The sequence below is a fragment of the Engystomops pustulosus genome, unplaced genomic scaffold (assembly GCF_040894005.1).
Source record: "Engystomops pustulosus unplaced genomic scaffold, aEngPut4.maternal MAT_SCAFFOLD_122, whole genome shotgun sequence".
NCBI lineage: Eukaryota > Metazoa > Chordata > Amphibia > Anura > Leptodactylidae > Engystomops > Engystomops pustulosus.
Window position 1 is genome coordinate 283,570 of NW_027285003.1, and position 21,408 is coordinate 304,977.

The 21,408-nt window shown below is 44.7% G+C and overlaps 1 protein-coding gene across 1 annotated transcript; it reads left to right on the forward strand.

The window, feature by feature from the left end:
* Positions 1-1,434: 1,434 nt before the first annotated feature.
* LOC140108381 (fish-egg lectin-like) lies at positions 1,435-4,794 on the forward strand. Its single transcript, XM_072131698.1, has 3 exons — positions 1,435-1,512; positions 1,624-1,857; positions 4,454-4,794. The coding sequence occupies exons 1-3, from the start codon at positions 1,461-1,463 to the stop codon at positions 4,792-4,794; spliced, it is 627 nt and encodes a 208-aa protein (XP_071987799.1). The 5' UTR covers positions 1,435-1,460.
* The last annotated feature ends 16,614 nt before the right edge of the window (positions 4,795-21,408 follow it).

Sequence of the window (21,408 nt, forward strand, 5' to 3'; positions counted from 1 at the left end):
GTGTAGTCACAGAGGGGTCAGAGCGCCCATGCTGACCCCTGACCACTGCTGGCTATGATAGAAAGGTGTCAGGACACACAGGACATGGCAGCTCGCTGTGTATGGGGGTGTAGTCACAGAGGGGTCAGAGCACCCATGCTGACCCCTGACCACTGCTGGCTATGATAGAAAGGTGTCAGGACACACAGGACATGGCAGCTCGCTGTGTATGTTGGGTGTAGTCACAGAGGGGTCAGAGCGCCCATGCTGACCCCTGACCACTGCTGGCTATGATAGAAAGGTGTCAGGACACACAGGACATGGCAGCTCGCTGTGTATGGGGGGTGTAGTCACAGAGGGGTCAGAGCGCCCATGCTGACCCCTGACCACTGCTGGCTATGATAGAAAGGTGTCAGGACACACAGGACATGGCAGCTCGCTGTGTATGGGGAGGTGTAGTCACAGAGGGGTCAGAGCACCCATGCTGACCCCTGACCACTGCTGGCTATGATAGAAAGGTGTCAGGACACACAGGACATGGCAGCTCGCTGTGTATGGGGGGTGTAGTCACAGAGGGGTCAGAGCGCCCATGCTGACCCCTGACCACTGCTGGCTATGATAGAAAGGTGTCAGGACACAGGACATGGCAGCTCGCTGTGTATGGGGGGGTGTAGTCACAGAGGTGTCAGAGCACCCTTGCTGACCCCTAACCACTGCTGGCTATGATAGAAAGGTGTCAGGACACACAGGACATGGCAGCTTGCTGTGTATGGGGGGTGTAGTCACAGAGGGGTGAGAGCACCCATGCTGACCCCTGACCACTGCTGGCTATGATAGAAAGATGTCAGGACACACAGGACATGGCAGCTCGCTGTGTATGGGGGGTGTAGTCATAGAGGGGTCAGAGCACCCATGCTGACCCCTGACCACTGCTGGCTATGATAGAAAGATGTCAGGACACACAGGACATGGCAGCTCGCTGTGTATAGGGGGGTGTAGTCACAGAGGGGTCAGAGCGCCCATGCTGACCCCTGACCACTGCTGGCTATGATAGAAAGGTGTCAGGACACAGGACATGGCAGCTCGCTGTGTATGGGGGGTGTAGTCACAGAGGGGTCAGAGCACCCATGCTGACCCCTGACCACTGCTGGCTATGATAGAAAGGTGTCAGGACACAGGACATGGCAGCTCGCTGTGTATGGGGGGGTGTATTTGCAGTTTGCTATTATTATTTCTTAGTATTGATGTTTTGCAGACCCTCTGTGCCCCTTCTTTCTATGTCTCCTTGTGCTTCGTCCTGGTGACTTTATGATCAGAGGACACTTTAGTAGAAGAGACATCCAGTGTCCTGCATCGCTCAGCACGTCCTGTGGGTGGAGACCATTACTAGTCCCTCCTCTAGTTATTCATGTGACGGGGGCAGGGTCCAGGTGACTTATAAAAGAGCAGATCCTCCTCCCAGATCACAGAGAGGAGTCACCATGATGCTGATCCTGGGGGTGTTTTTGCTGTTCGTCTCTGGAGATGCTCAGGGTAACCTGCCCCTTGTACACGCAGACTCTGCCTTATGGGATCTTGTACATTTCTTTGCTCAGGTTTTAAGTTTTCATGTGATTTTCTTTTCATTTCTTCTCTTTTTTTAAGATCTAACACCTGATTGTACGGTGATCCCCGGGAAGCTGAGGCAGATTTCCTGTGGCTTCGGGCAGGTCTATGGGGTAAATAATGCGAACAACGTCTTCTACAGAATGAACAATAAGTGGGAGCAGGTTCCTGGGCAGCTCCTCTCTGTGGCCACCGGTCCAGGCGGAACCTGGGGTATTAACCCGAAGTACAACATCTACCGGTTACAAGGTAGCACTTGGATGCAGGTAACAGGTAAGTGGATGCATCACCGTCTGAGGGTAGAGGGCTCCTGCTGTGACCTCCAGTATTACCCCCATGACAGTCCTGGGGGTCCCAGAAGCTGAGATTTGGGGCGTTCTCTTGGGTCTTCACACTGCGTCATTAGCGATTGTTAACCCTTCTCTGTCTGGCTGTGAAACTGTAAATAGCAAATCTGGTTAAAGAAAATGTATCTTACTTCTTGACTACTAAAGGCAAAAATTCGATCTTTGCTGCCTCCTCCTCCAATCCTTTAGGGGGACATTGATTGCAGTTTTTTTAGACTGTTTCTATCGCTTTTTTGCGTAATAATCTGCCGCAGTTTGTTGAAATTGCACATTTATGCGCCATTTTCCGGCGCACGGCACAGTCCGGCACTTAGTGGCTCGGAGTCCCTGCATCTGACATAGTGAGCAGCTGCTATACAGAGGTTTGTGCGGCATCTATTGCTAATTTGTGCCTAAAAAGTAGCAAAAATTCCCCAACTCTGAGCGGCTGCACTGGAAATAAATCTCACTTTTCATTACTAAAAACAAAGGTTTTCAATTCCCAAATGAAAAATTCCCTCTGTGCAACATGGAAAATCCTTCAGCTCAGTCTTAGGGGGGACATTAATCATAGTGGGGTCTCAGGTTCGCCTGTTTTTGCGGCTGGTTTGGTCTTCTTTTTGGCTCCTGATCTATGATGGATCTAGTTCTGGCTTAGTAAATGCGTTTTGGAATTTGCGCCAAATTTGTCTCAGATTGTTAGATCTCATTTGTGAGCAATAATGAAAGGAGACTGAGAGAATGTGACGGAACGTTCCGGGCGTCATCTCTCATACTATCATTGTGATGTAACTGCAGGGGCTAAAAGTTACAGAGATGGAAAAAAATAAAAAAAAATTCTCTCAGATGAGTCTTTGCCTTTTTTATTATAATGTACAGTAAATGGAGACTGATAATATCCTCACATCTGTACAATAAGACAATAATCACTCCCAGAGATGATCCCATAGACAATGGAGAAGTCGTTACTGGGGAAATGTTACATTATAAAACTGCTCCGAAGTATTTTCCATGTTGCATGGAGGGAATTCTTCATTTTGGAACCTAAAATTTATGTTTTTAGTAATGTAAAGTGATTTTTTATTTTGGAAGTGCAGCTGCTCAGAGGAGGGGCATTTTCTGCGACCTATTTTGCACCTTTTTAGGCGCAAATTAGTGATAGATCCCGTGCAAACATCTGTATAGGACGCACTCACTGGGGCACATTTACTAAGGGCCCATTCGCGTTTTCCCGACGTGTTACCCGAATATTTCCGATTTGCGCCGATTCTCCCTGAATTGCCCCGGGATTTTGGCGCACGCGATCGGAAGTGTCGCGGAGCTTGCACTTACCTTCATCCAGGATAGGCCGGTGTATTTGAGTGCGTTCTGATGCTCTTCAGCGCAGCAGTGCCACCTGGTGGACGTCAGAGGAACTGCCTTAGTGAATCCTGGCTGGACCCGAATCCAGCGCAGAGAACGCGCCGCTGGAAAATTTCCCCAGTAACGCCTCCATCCTTGTCAATGGGATCTTCTCTGTGAGTGATTATTGTCTTATTGTACAGATGTGAGAATATTATCAGACGCCATTTACTGGACATTATAATAAATAAGGCAAAGACTCATCGGAGCAAGAATTTTTTCATTTTTTTTTTCTTTATCTGTAACTTATAGGAGGGGATGTATTAACGCACTAGTGCCACAATTCTGGTAGTTTTGCGCCTAAAACATTGGGGGTCATTTACTAAGGGCCCGATTCGTGTTTTCCCGACGTGTTACCCGAATATTTCCGATTTGCGCAGATTTCCCCTGAATTGCCCCGGGATTTTGGCGCACAGGATCGGATTGTGGCGCTGGCATGCACGCGACGGAAATTGGGGGGCGTGGCCGAACGAAAACCCGACGGATTCGGAAAAAAACGCTGAATTTTTTTTAAAAAAATGTGTCGCGGAGCTTGCAGTTACCTTCACTCAGCCCGGCTCGGTGTATTCCAGTGCGTTCCGGGGAACTTCAGCGCCTGGTGGACGTCGGAGGAACTGCCTTAATAAATCCCGGCCGGACCCGAATCCACCGCAGAGAACGTGCCGCTGGATCGCAAATGGACCGGGTAAGTAAATCTGCCCCAATGTCTAAAATGCCTTGCACCACATTTATCAAGCGTTTTAGACCTTTTTTTTGGCACTTTCCTGACTTGTCCAAATAAGGTAGTGCACCCGATGTCCACCAGGTGTCGCTGCCGCGCTGAAGGCATTCACTGGAGTCCACGATCCTATCCTGGGTGCAGGTAAGTGCGTGACAATTGGAGTTTTAAAATTTTTTGCTGTAATGGGACCGAGGATCATCCATAAAGCTTCATTACAGACACCTGACAGCTGATCCCTGGAGCCTGGGACTATAGTAACATCCAGAGGTCACAGGGGGCAGAGGGGTTGTCTGTAACTAGGGGTTGTCTGTAAGTCGGGTGTCCGCTTGTATATGTTTTACTTGATACTATTAGATGACTATTATAGACCCGTCCATAGCACTGCAGGGGGGCTGAGTATCCGCCTCATTTCATTCTTTAGGTTCCCTGCTCCAGTTAGATTCGGGAGGGTTCCAGTTCCTGGCCGGGGTCACTCTAGATAATAAGGCCGTGTGTCTCAACCAGGACGACACACTTTCTGGAAAGTCAGAAGTCACCTTCATAACTTATAACCTGGACCTCAAGTACATCGCCTGCACTCAGTCTGTCTGCTGGGGAGTGAACAGCACAAATGACGTCCTTCTCATCACCGGTGTCCAGCCCTATAGGTGCCAAGGCAGCGGCTCCCAGGTGGTGCCGGGGCAGAAGCTCTACGTGATTACTGTCTCATATGATGGATCTGTGTTCGGCCTGTCCCCTGGCGGACTGATCTATAGAAGGTAAACGCTCGGGAAACATTGCACAATGTGATAGTCCTCAGGAGTGCGCGATCCCAACCTGTGCACGAGCGCTGTAATAAATGTGCCGCGTGCTCCAACTCTGCACCGGACGCCCCCTTAGGTGCAGGACATGGTGCGGTCATCAGAGAGCGCAGAGAAAACTGGCGCAAACACTGTGCCCCATAGTGTATCACCCCAATATATAGGGATGGGGTCACATGGTCTAATAGAATCCAAAATTATCAAATAGATTCATGAGGTTAATCACAGGCTCAAATATTACAGGAAAAAATAATCACAATTTATCCAAACTACAACGGAAAGTAATATTCTACAATAACATCTGTAAACTAAAGGACACAATTATTCACCTCATAAACATAAATAATCACATAGACCACTAGGGGGAGATCACTACATACAGATTATACACCACCACTAGGGGGAGATCACTACATACAGATTATACACCACCACTAGGAGGAGATCACTACATACACATTATACACCACCACTAGGAGGAGATCACTACATACACATTATACACCACCACTAGGGGGAGATCACTACATACACATTATACACCACCACTAGGAGGAGATCACTACATACAGATTATACACCACCACTAGGAGGAGATCACTGCATACTGATTATACATCACCACTAGGAGGAGATCACTACATACACATTATACACCACCACTAGGAGGAGATCACTACATACACATTATACACCACCACTAGGAGGAGATCACTACATACACATTATACATCACCACTAGGGGGAGATCACTACATACACATTATACACCATCACTAGGGGGAGATCACTACATACAGATTATACACCACCACTAGGGGGAGATCACTACATACACATTATACACCACCACTAGGAGGAGATCACTACATAGAGATTATACACCACCACTAGGGGGAGCTCACTACATACACATTATACACCACCACTAGAGGGAGATCACTACATTCAGATTATACACCACCACTAGGAGGAGATCACTACATACAGATTATACACCACCACTAGGGGGAGATCACTTCATACACATTATACACCACCACTAGGAGGAGATCACTACATACACATTATACACCAGCACTAGGGGGAGATCACTACATACAGATTATACACCACCACTAGGGGGAGATCACTACATACAGATTATACACCACCACTAGGGGGAGATCACTACATACAGATTATACACCACCACTAGGGGGAGATCACTACATACACATTATACACCACCACTAGGGGGAGATCACTACATACAGATTATACACCACCACTAGGGGGAGATCACTACATACAGATTATACACCACCACTAGGGGGAGATCACTACATACAGATTATACACCACCACTAGGGGGAGATCACTGCATACACATTATACACCACCACTAGGAGGAGATCACTACATACACATTATACACCACCACTAGGGGGAGATCACTACATACACATCATACACCACCACTAGGAGGAGATCACTACATACACATTATACACCACCACTAAGAGGAGATCACTACATACAGATTATACACCACCACTAGGGGGAGATCAGTACATACACATTATACACCACCACTAGGGGGAGATCACTACATACACATTATACACCACCACTAGGAGGAGATCACTACATACAGATTATACACCACCACTAGGAGGAGATCACTACATACACATTATACACCACCACTAGGGGGAGATCACTACATACAGATTATACACCACCACTAGGGGGAGATCAGTACATACAGATTATACACCACCACTAGGGGGAGATCAGTACATACAGATCATACACCACCACTGGGGGGAGATCACTACATACAGATCATACACCACCACTAGGAGGAGATCACTACATACAGATCATACACCACCACTAGGGGGAGATCACTACATACAGATCATACACCACCACTAGGGGGAGATCACTACATACAGATCATACACCACCACTAGGGGGAGATCACTACATAAACATTATACACCACCACTAGGGGGAGATCACTACATACAGATTATACACCACCACTAGGGGGAGATCACTACATACAGATCATACACCACCACTAGGGGGAGATCACTACATACAGATCATACACCACCACTAGGAGGAGATCACTACATACAGATTATACACCACCACTAGGAGGAGCTCACTACATACAGATTATACACCACCACTAGGGGGAGCTCACTACATACAGATTATACACCACCACTAGGGGGAGCTCACTACATACAGATTATACACCACCACTAGGGGGAGCTCACTACATACAGATTATACACCACCACTAGGGGGAGATCACTACATACAGATTATACACCACCGCTAGGAAGAGCTCACTACATACAGATTATACACCACCGCTAGGGGGAGATCACTACATACAGATTATACATCACCACTAGGGGGAAATCACTACATACAGATTATACACCACCACTAGGGGGAGCTCACTACATACACATTATACACCACCACTAGGAGGAGCTCACTACATACAGATTATACACCATCACTAGGGGGAGATCACTACATACAGATTATACACCACCACTAGGAGGAGATCACTACATACAGATTATACACCACCACTAGGAGGAGATCACTACATACAGATTATACACTACCACTAGGGGGAGATCACTACATACAGATTATACACCACCACTAGGGGGAGCTCACTACATACAGATTATACACTAGCACTAGGGGGAGATCACTACATACAGATTATACATCACCACTATGGGGAGATCACTACATACAGATTATACACCACCACTAGGAGAAGATCACTACATACAGATTATACACCACCACTAGGAGGAGATCACTACATACAGATTATACACCACCACTAGGAGGAGATCACTACATACAGATCATACACCACCACTAGGAGGAGATCACTACATACAGATCATACACCACCACTAGGAGAAGATCACTACATACAGATTATACACCACCACTAGGGGGAGATCACTACATACAGATTATACACCACCACTAGGGGGAGATCACTACATACACATTATACACCACCACTAGGGGGAGATCACTACATACACATTATACACCACCACTAGGAGGAGATCACTACATACAGATTATACATCACCACTAGGGGGAGATCACTACATACACATTATACACCACCACTAGGAGGAGATCACTACATACAGATTATACACCACCACTAGGAGGAGATCACTACATACACATTATACACCACCACTAGGAGGAGATCACTACATACACATTATACACCACCACTAGGGGGAGATCACTACATACAGATTATACACCACCACTAGGAGGAGATCACTACATACACATTATACACCACCACTAGGGGGAGATCACTACATACACATTATACACCACCACTAGGGGGAGCTCACTACATACAGATTATACACCACCACTAGGAAGAGATCACTACATACAGATTATACACCACCACTAGGGGGAGATCACTACATACACATTATACACCACCACTAGGAGGAGATCACTACATACACATTATACACCACCACTAGGGGGAGATCACTGCATACAGATTATACACCACCACTAGGGGGAGATCACTACATACAGATTATACACCACCACTAGGGGGAGATCACTACATACACATTATACACCACCACTAGGGGGAGATCACTACATACAGATTATACACCACCACTAGGGGAAGATCACTACATACACATTATACACCACCACTAGGAGGAGATCACTACATACAGATTATACACCACCACTAGGAGGAGATCACTACATACACATTATACACCACCACTAGGGGGAGATCATTACATACAGATTATACCCCACCACTAGGGGGAGCTCACTACATACAAATTATACACCACCACTAGGGGTAGATCACTACATATACATTATACACCACCACTAGGGGGAGATCACTACATACAGATTATACACCACCACTAGGGGGAGATCACTACATACAGATTATACACCACCACTAGGAGGGGCTCACTACATACAGATTATACACCACCACTAGGAGGAGATCACTACATACACATTATACATCACCACTAGGGGGAGATCACTACATACATATTATACACCACCACTAGGGGGAGATCACTACATACAGATTATACACCACCACTAGGGGGAGATCACTACATACAGATTATACACCACCACTAGGAGGAGATCAATACATACAGATTATACACCACCACTAGGAGGAGATCACTACATACAGATTATACACCACCACTAGGAGGAGCTCACTACATTCAGATTATACACCACCACTAGGGGGATATCACTACATACAGATTATACACCACCACTAGGAGGAGATCACTACATACAGATTATACACCACCACTAGGGAGAGATCCCTGCATACAGATTATACACCACCACTAGCGGGAGATCACTACATACATATTATACACCACCACTAGGGGGAGATCACTACATACAGATTATACACCACCACTAGGGGGAGATCACTACATACAGATTATACACCACCACTAGGAGGAGATCAATACATACAGATTATACACCACCACTAGGAGGAGATCACTACATACAGATTATACACCACCACTAGGAGGAGATCACTACATACAGATTATACACCACCACTAGGGAGAGATCACTGCATACAGATTATACACCACCACTAGCGGGAGATCACTACATACAGATTATACACCACCACTAGGGAGAGATCACTACATACAGATTATACACCACCACTAGGAGGAGATCACTACATACAGAATATACACCACCACTAGGGGGAGATCACTACATACAGATTATACACCACCACTAGGGGGAGATCACTACATACAGATTATACACCACCACTAGGGGGAGATCACTACATACAGATTATACACCACCACTAGGGGGAGATCACTACATACAGATTATACACCACCACTAGGGGGAGCTCACTACATACAGATTATACACCACCACTAGGAGGAGCTCACTACATACAGATTATACACCACCACTAGGAGGAGCTCACTACATACAGATTATACACCACCACTAGGAGGAGCTCACTACATACAGATTATACACCACCACTAGGGGGAGCTCACTACATACAGATTATACACCACCACTAGGAGGAGATCACTACATACAGATTATACACCACCACTAGGGGGAGATCACTACATACAGATTATACACCACCACTAGGGGGAGCTGACTACATACACATTATACACCACCACTAGGAGGAGATCACTACATACAGATTATACCCCACCACTAGGGGGAGCTCACAACATACAGATTATACACCACCACTAGGGGGAGCTCACTACATACAGATTATACACCACCACTAGGGGGAGATCACTACATACAGATTATACACCACCACTAGGAGGAGATCACTACATACAGATTATAGACCACCACTAGGAGGAGATCACTACATACAGATTATACACCACCAATAGGAGAAGCTCACTACATTCAGATTATACACCAACACAAGGGCGATATCACTACATACAGATTATACACCACCACTAGGGGGAGATCACTACATACAGATTATACACCACCACTAGGAGGAGATCACTACATACAGATTATACACCACCACTAGCGGGAGATCACTACATACATATTATACACCACCACTAGGGGGAGATCACTACATACAGATTATATACCACCACTAGGAGGAGATCACTACATACAGATTATACACCACCACTAGGAGGAGATCACTCCATACAGATTATACACCACCACTAGGAGGAGATCACTACATACAGATTATACACCACCACTAGGGGGATATCACTACATACAGATTATACACCACCACTAGGGGGAGCTCACTACATACAGATTATACACCACCACTAGGGGATGATCACTACATACAGATTATACACCATCACTAGGGGGAGATCACTACATACAGATTATACACCACCACTAGGGGGAGATCACTACATACACATTATACACCACCACTAGGAGGAGATCACTACATACAGATTATACACCACCACTAGGGGGAGATCACTACATACAGATTATACACCACCACTAGGGGGAGATCACTACATACACATTATACACCACCACTAGGAGGAGATCACTACATACAGATTATACACCACCACTAGGGGGAGATCACTACATACAGATTATACACCACCACTAGGGGGAGATCACTACATACAGATTATACACCACCACTAGGGGGAGATCACTACATACACATTATACACCACCACTAGGAGGAGATCACTACATACAGATTATACCTCACCACTAGGAGGAGATCAATACATACAGATTATACACCACCACTAGGAGGAGCTCACTACATTCAGATTATACACCAACACAAGGGCGATATCACTACATACAGATTATACACCACCACTAGGGGGAGATCACTACATACAGATTATACACCACCACTAGGAGGAGATCACTACATACAGATTATACACCACCACTAGCGGGAGATCACTACATACATATTATACACCACCACTAGGGGGAGATCACTACATACAGATTATATACCACCACTAGGAGGAGATCACTACATACAGATTATACACCACCACTAGGAGGAGATCACTACATACAGATTATACACCACCACTAGGAGGAGATCACGAAATACAGATTATACACCACCACTAGGAGGAGATCACTACATACAGATTATACACCACCACTAGGAGGAGATCACTACATACACATTATACACCACCACTAGGAGGAGATCACGAAATACAGATTATACACCACCACTAGGGGGAGATCACTACATACAGATTATACACCACCACTAGGAGGAGATCACTACATACACATTATACACCACCACTAGTGGGAGATCACTACATACAGATTATACACCACCACTAGGAGGAGCTCACTAGATACAGATTATACACCACCACTAGGGGGAGATCACTACATACAGATTATACAGCACCACTACATACAGATTATACACCACCACTAGGAGGAGCTCACTACATACACATTATACATCACCACTAGAGGGAGATCACTACATACAGATTATACACCACCACTAGGAGGAGATCATGAAATACAGATTATACACCACCACTAGGGGGATATCACTACATACAGATTATACACCACCACTAGGGGGAGATCACTACATTCAGATTATACACCACCACTAGGAGGAGCTCACTAGATACAGATTATACACCACCACTAGGGGGAGATCACTTCATACAGATTATACACCACCACTAGGGGGAGATCACTACATACACATTATACACCACCACTAGGGGGAGATCACTACATACAGATTATACACCACCACTAGGGGGAGATCACTACATACACATTATACACCACCACTAGGGGGAGATCACTACATACAGATTATACACCACCACTAGGGGAAGATCACTACATACACATTATACACCACCACTAGGAGGAGATCACTACATACAGATTATACACCACCACTAGGAGGAGATCACTACATACACATTATACACCACCACTAGGGGGAGATCATTACATACAGATTATACCCCACCACTAGGGGGAGCTCACTACATACAAATTATACACCACCACTAGGGGTAGATCACTACATATACATTATACACCACCACTAGGGGGAGATCACTACATACAGATTATACACCACCACTAGGGGGAGATCACTACATACAGATTATACACCACCACTAGGAGGGGCTCACTACATACAGATTATACACCACCACTAGGAGGAGATCACTACATACACATTATACATCACCACTAGGGGGAGATCACTACATACATATTATACACCACCACTAGGGGGAGATCACTACATACAGATTATACACCACCACTAGGGGGAGATCACTACATACAGATTATACACCACCACTAGGAGGAGATCAATACATACAGATTATACACCACCACTAGGAGGAGATCACTACATACAGATTATACACCACCACTAGGAGGAGCTCACTACATTCAGATTATACACCACCACTAGGGGGATATCACTACATACAGATTATACACCACCACTAGGGAGAGATCACTGCATACAGATTATACACCACCACTAGCGGGAGATCACTACATACACATTATACACCACCACTAGGAGGAGCTCACTACATTCAGATTATACACCACCACTAGGGGGATATCACTACATACAGATTATACACCACCACTAGGAGGAGATCACTACATACAGATTATACACCACCACTAGGGAGAGATCACTGCATACAGATTATACACCACCACTAGCGGGAGATCACTACATACACATTATACACCACCACTAGGGGGAGATCACTACATACAGATTATACACCACCACTAGGAGGAGATCACTACATACAGATTATACACCACCACTAGGAGGAGATCACTACATACAGAATATACACCACCACTAGGGGGAGATCACTACATACAGATTATACACCACCACTAGGGGGAGATCACTACATACAGATTATACACCACCACTAGGGGGAGATCACTACATACAGATTATACACCACCACTAGGGGGAGATCACTACATACAGATTATACACCACCACTAGGGGGAGCTCACTACATACAGATTATACACCACCACTAGGAGGAGCTCTTTACATACAGATTATACACCACCACTAGGAGGAGCTCACTACATACAGATTATACACCACCACTAGGAGGAGCTCACTACATACAGATTATACACCACCACTAGGGGGAGCTGACTACATACACATTATACACCACCACTAGGAGGAGATCACTACATACAGATTATACACCACCACTAGGGGGAGCTCACAACATACAGATTATACACCACCACTAGGGGGAGCTCACTACATACAGATTATACACCACCACTAGGGGGAGATCACTACATACAGATTATACACCACCACTAGGAGGAGATCACTACATACAGATTATAGACCACCACTAGGAGGAGATCACTACATACAGATTATACATCACCACTAGGAGGAGATCAATACATACAGATTATACACCACCAATAGGAGGAGCTCACTACATTCAGATTATACACCAACACAAGGGCGATATCACTACATACAGATTATACACCACCACTAGGGGGAGATCACTACATACAGATTATACACCACCACTAGGAGGAGATCACTACATACAGATTATACACCACCACTAGCGGGAGATCACTACATACATATTATACACCACCACTAGGGGGAGATCACTACATACAGATTATATACCACCACTAGGAGGAGATCACTACATACAGATTATACACCACCACTAGGAGGAGATCACTACATACAGATTATACACCACCACTAGGAGGAGATCACTACATACAGATTATACACCACCACTAGGGGGATAACACTACATACAGATTATACACCACCACTAGGGGGAGCTCACTACATACAGATTATACACCACCACTAGAGGGTGATCACTACATACAGATTATACACCATCACTAGGGGGAGATCACTACATACAGATTATACACCACCACTAGGGGGAGATCACTACATACAGATCATACACCACCACTAGGGGGAGATCACTACATACAGATTATACACCACCACTAGGGGGAGATCACTACATACACATTATACACCACCACTAGGAGGAGATCACTACATACAGATTATACACCACCACTAGGGGGAGATCACTACATACACATTATACACCACCACTAGGGGGAGATCACTACATACACATTATACACCACCACTAGGGGGAGCTCACAACATACAGATTAAACACCACCACTAGGGGGAGATCACTACATACACATTATACACCACCACTAGGGGGAGATCACTACATACACATTATAGACCACCACTAGGAGGAGATCACTACATACAGATTATACCTCACCACTAGGAGGAGATCAATACATACAGATTATACACCACCACTAGGAGGAGCTCACTACATTCAGATTATACATTAACACAAGGGCGATATCACTACATACAGATTATACACCACCACTAGGGGGAGATCACTACATACAGATTATATACCACCACTAGGAGGAGATCACTACATACACATTATACACCACCACTAGGAGGAGATCACTACATACAGATTATACACCACCACTAGGGGGAGATCACTACATACAGATTATACACCACCACTAGGGGGAGATCACTACATACAGATTATACACCACCACTAGGGGGAGATCACTACATACAGATTATACACCACCATTAGGAGGAGCTCAATAGATACAGATTATACACCACCACTAGGGGGAGATCACTACATACAGATTATACACCACCACTAGGAGGAGATCACTAGATACAGATTATACACCACCACTAGAGGGAGATCACTACATACAGATTATACACCACCACTAGGAGGAGATCACTACATACACATTATACACCACCACTAGGAGGAGATCACGAAATACAGATTATACACCACCACTAGGGGGATATCACTACATACAGATTGTACACCACCACTAGGGGGAGATCACTACATACAGATTATACACCACCACTAGGAGGAGCTCAATAGATACAGATTATACACCACCACTAGGGGGAGATCACTACATACAGATTATACACCACCACTAGGGGGAGTTCACTACATACAGATTATACACCACCACTAGGAGGAGATCACTAGATACAGATTATACAGCACCACTACATACAGATTATACACCACCACTAGGAGGATATCACTAGATACAGATTATACACCACCACTAGAGGGAGATCACTACATACAGATTATACACCACCACTAGGAGGAGATCACTACATACACATTATACACCACCACTAGGAGGAGATCACGAAATACAGATCATACACCACCACTAGGGGGATATCACTACATACAGATTGTACACCACCACTAGGGGGAGATCACTACATACAGATTATACACCACCACTAGGAGGAGCTCAATAGATACAGATTATACACCACCACTAGGGGGAGATCACTACATACAGATTATACACCACCACTAGGAGGAGCTCACTAGATACAGATTATACACCACCACTAGGGGGAGATCACTACATACAGATTATACAGCACCACTACATACAGATTATACACCACCACTAGGAGGAGCTCACTACATACACATTATACACCACCACTAGGAGGATATCACTACATACAGATTATACACCACCACTAGGGGGATATCACTACATACAGATTATACACCACCACTAGGGGGAGATCACTACATACAGATTATACACCACCACTAGGAGGAGCTCACTAGATACAGATTATACACCACCACTAGGGGGGATCACTACATACAGATTATACACCACAACTAGGGGGAGATCACTACATACAGATTATACACCACTACTAGGAGGAGATCACTAGATACAGATTATACACCACCACTAGAGGGAGATCACTATATACAGATTATACACCACCACTAGGGGGAGATCACTACATACAGATTATACACCACCACTAGGGGGAGCTCACTACATACAGATTATACACCACCACTAGGAGGAGATCACTAGATACAGATTATACACCACCACTAGGGGGAGATCACTACATACACATTATACACCACCACTAGGGGGAGATCACTACATACAGATTATACACCACCACTAGGGGGAGATCACTAGATACAGATTATACACCACCACTAGAGGGAGATCACTATATACAGATTATACACCACCACTAGGGGGAGATCACTACATACAGATTATACACCACCACTAGGGGGAGCTCACTACATACAGATTATACATCACCACTAGGAGGAGATCACTAGATACAGATTATACACCACCACTAGGGGGAGATCACTACATACACATTATACACCACCACTAGGGGGAGATCACTACATACAGATTATACACCACCACTAGGAGGAGATCACTACATACACATTATACACCACCACTAGGAGGAGATCACTACATACAGATTATACACCACCACTAGGAGGAGATCACTACATACACATTATACACCACCACTAGGGGGAGATCACAACATACAGACTATACACCACCACTAGGGGGATATCACTACATACAGATTATACACCACCACTAGGAGGAGATCACTACATACAGATTATACACCACCACTAGGAGGAGATCACTACATACAGATTATACACCACCACTAGGAGGAGATCACTACATACAGATTATACACCACCACTAGGAGGAGATCACTACATACAGATTATACACCACCACTAGGAGGAGATCACTACATACACATTATACACCACCACTAGGGGGAGATCACTACATACAGATTATACACCACCACTAGGGGGAGATCACTACATACATACTATACACCACCACTAGGGGGAGATCACTATATACACATTATACACCACCACTAGGGGGAGATCACTACATACAGATTATACACCACCACTAGGAGGAGATCACTACATACAGATTATACACCACCACTAGGAGGAGATCACTACATACAGATTATACACCACCACTAGGAGGAGATCACTACATACAGATTATACACCACCACTAGGAGGAGATCACTACATACAGATTATACACCACCACTAGGGGGAGATCACTACATACAGATTATACACCACCACTAGGAGGAGATCGCTACATACACATTATACACCACCACTAGGGGGAGCTCACTACATAAAGATTATACACCACCACTAGGAGGAGCTCACTACATACATATTATACACCACCACTAGGAGGAGCTCACTACATACAGATTATACACCACCACTAGGAGGAGCTCACTACATACAGATTATACACCACCACTAGGGGGAGCTCACTACATACATATTATACACCACCACTAGGAGGAGCTCACTACATACAGATTATACACCACCACTAGGGGGAGCTCACTACATACAGATTATACACCACCACTAGGGGGAGATCAATACATACAGATTATACACCACCACTAGGAGGAGATCACTACATACAGATTATAGACCACCACTAGGAGGAGATCACTACATACAGATTATACACCACCACTAGGGGGAGATCACTACATACAGATTATACACCACCACTAGGGGGAGATCACTACATACACATTATACACCACCACTAGGAGGAGATCACTACATACAGATTATACACCACCACTAGGGGGAGATCACTACATACAGATTATATACCACCACTAGGAGGAGATCACTACATACACATTATACACCACCACTAGGAGGAGATCACTACATACAGATTATACACCACCACTAGGGGGAGATCACTACATACAGATTATACACCACCACTAGGAGGAGATCACGAAATACAGATTATACACCACCACTAGGGGGAGATCTCTACATACAGATTATACACCACCATTAGGAGGAGCTCAATAGATACAGATTATACACCACCACTAGGGGGAGATCACTACATACAGATTATACACCACCACTAGGAGGAGATCACTAGATACAGATTATACACCACCACTAGAGGGAGATCACTACATACAGATTATACACCACCACTAGGAGGAGATCACTACATACACATTATACACCACCACTAGGAGGAGATCACGAAATACAGATTATACACCACCACTAGGGGGATATCACTACATACAGATTGTACACCACCACTAGGGGGAGATCACTACATACAGATTATACACCACCACTAGGAGGAGCTCAATAGATACAGATTATACACCACCACTAGGGGGAGATCACTACATACAGATTATACACCACCACTAGGGGGAGTTCACTACATACAGATTATACACCACCACTAGGAGGAGATCACTAGATACAGATTATACACCACCACTAGAGGGAGATCACTACATACAGATTATACACCACCACTAGGAGGAGATCACTACATACACATTATACACCACCACTAGGAGGATATCACTACATACAGATTATACACCACCACTAGGAGGAGATCACTACATACAGATTATACACCACCACTAGGAGGAGCTCACTAGATACAGATTATACACCACCACTAGGGGGGGATCACTACATACAGATTATACACCACAACTAGGGGGAGATCACTACATACAGATTATACACCACTACTAGGAGGAGATCACTAGATACAGATTATACACCACCACTAGAGGGAGATCACTATATACAGATTATACACCACCACTAGGGGGAGCTCACTACATACAGATTATACACCACCACTAGGAGGAGATCACTAGATACAGATTATACACCACCACTAGGGGGAGATCACTGCATACACATTATACACCACCACTAGGGGGAGATCACTACATACAGATTATACACCACCACTAGGGGGAGCTCACTATATACACATTATACACCACCACTAGGGGGAGATCACTATATACAGATTATACAACACCACTAGGGGGAGATCACTACATACAGATTATACACCACCACTAGGAGGAGATCACTACATACACATTATACACCACCATTAGGGTGAGATCACTACATACAGATTATACACCACCACTAGGGGGAGATCACTACATACACAGTATACACCACCAATAGGGAGAGATCACTACATACACATTATACACCACCACTAAGGGGAGCTCACTACATACAGATTATACACCACCACTAGGGGGAGATCACTACATACAGATTATACACCACCACTAGGGGGAGATCACTACATACACATTATACACCACCACTAGGAGGAGATCACTACATACACATTATACACCACCACTAGGAGGAGATCACTACATACAGATTATACACCACCACTAGGAGGAGATCACTACATACACATTATACACCACCACTAGGGGGAGATCACTACATACAGACTATACACCACCACTAGGGGGATATCACTACATACAGATTATACACCACCTTTAGGAGGAGATCACTACATACAGATTATACACCACCACTAGGAGGAGATCACTACATACAGATTATACACCACCACTAGGAGGAGATCACTACATACAGATTATACACCACCACTAGGAGGAGATCACTACATACACATTATACACCACCACTAGGTGGTGATCACGAAATACAGATTATACACCACCACTAGGGGGAGCTCACTACATACAGATTATACACCACCACTAGGAGGAGATCACTACATACACATTATACACCACCACTAGGAGGAGATCACGAAATACAGATTATACACCACCACTAGGGGGAGATCACTTCATACAGATTATATACCACCACTAGGGGGAGATCACTACATACAGATTATACACCACCACTAGGAGGAGATCACTACATACACATTATACACCACCACTAGGAGGAGATCACGAAATACAGATTATACACCACCACTAGGGGGAGATCACTTCATACAGATTATACACCACCACTAGTGGGAGATCACTACATACAGATTATACACCACCACTAGGAGGAGCTCACTAGATACAGATTTTACACCACCACTAGGGGGAGATCACTACATACAGATTATACAGCACCACTACATACAGATTATACACCACCACTAGGAGGAGCTCACTACATACACATTATACACCACCACTAAAGGGAGATCACTACATACAGATTATACACCACCACTAGGAGGAGATCACTACATACACATTATACACCAACACTAGGAGGAGATCATGAAATACAGATTATACACCACCACTAGGGGGATATCACTACATACAGATTATACACCATCACTAGGGGGAGATCACTACATTCAGATTATACACCACCACTAGGAGGAGCTCACTAGATACAGATTATACACCACCACTAGGGGGAGATCACTACATACAGATTATACACCACCACTAGGGGGAGATCACTACATACACATTATACACCACCACTAGGGGGAGATCACTACATACAGATTATACACCACCACTAGGGGGAGATCACTACATACACATTATACACCACCACTAGGGGGAGATCACTACATACAGATTATACACCACCACTAGGGGAAGATCACTACATACACATTATACACCACCACTAGGAGGAGATCACTACATACAGATTATACACCACCACTAGGAGGAGATCACTACATACACATTATACACCACCACTAGGGGGAGATCATTACATACAGATTATACCCCACCACTAGGGGGAGCTCACTACATACAAATTATACACCACCACTAGGGGTAGATCACTACATATACATTATACACCACCACTAGGGGGAGATCACTACATACAGATTATACACCACCACTAGGGGGAGATCACTACATACAGATTATACACCACCACTAGGAGGGGCTCACTACATACAGATTATACACCACCACTAGGAGGAGATCACTACATACACATTATACATCACCACTAGGGGGAGATCACTACATACATATTATACACCACCACTAGGGGGAGATCACTACATACAGATTATACACCACCACTAGGGGGAGATCACTACATACAGATTATACACCACCACTAGGAGGAGA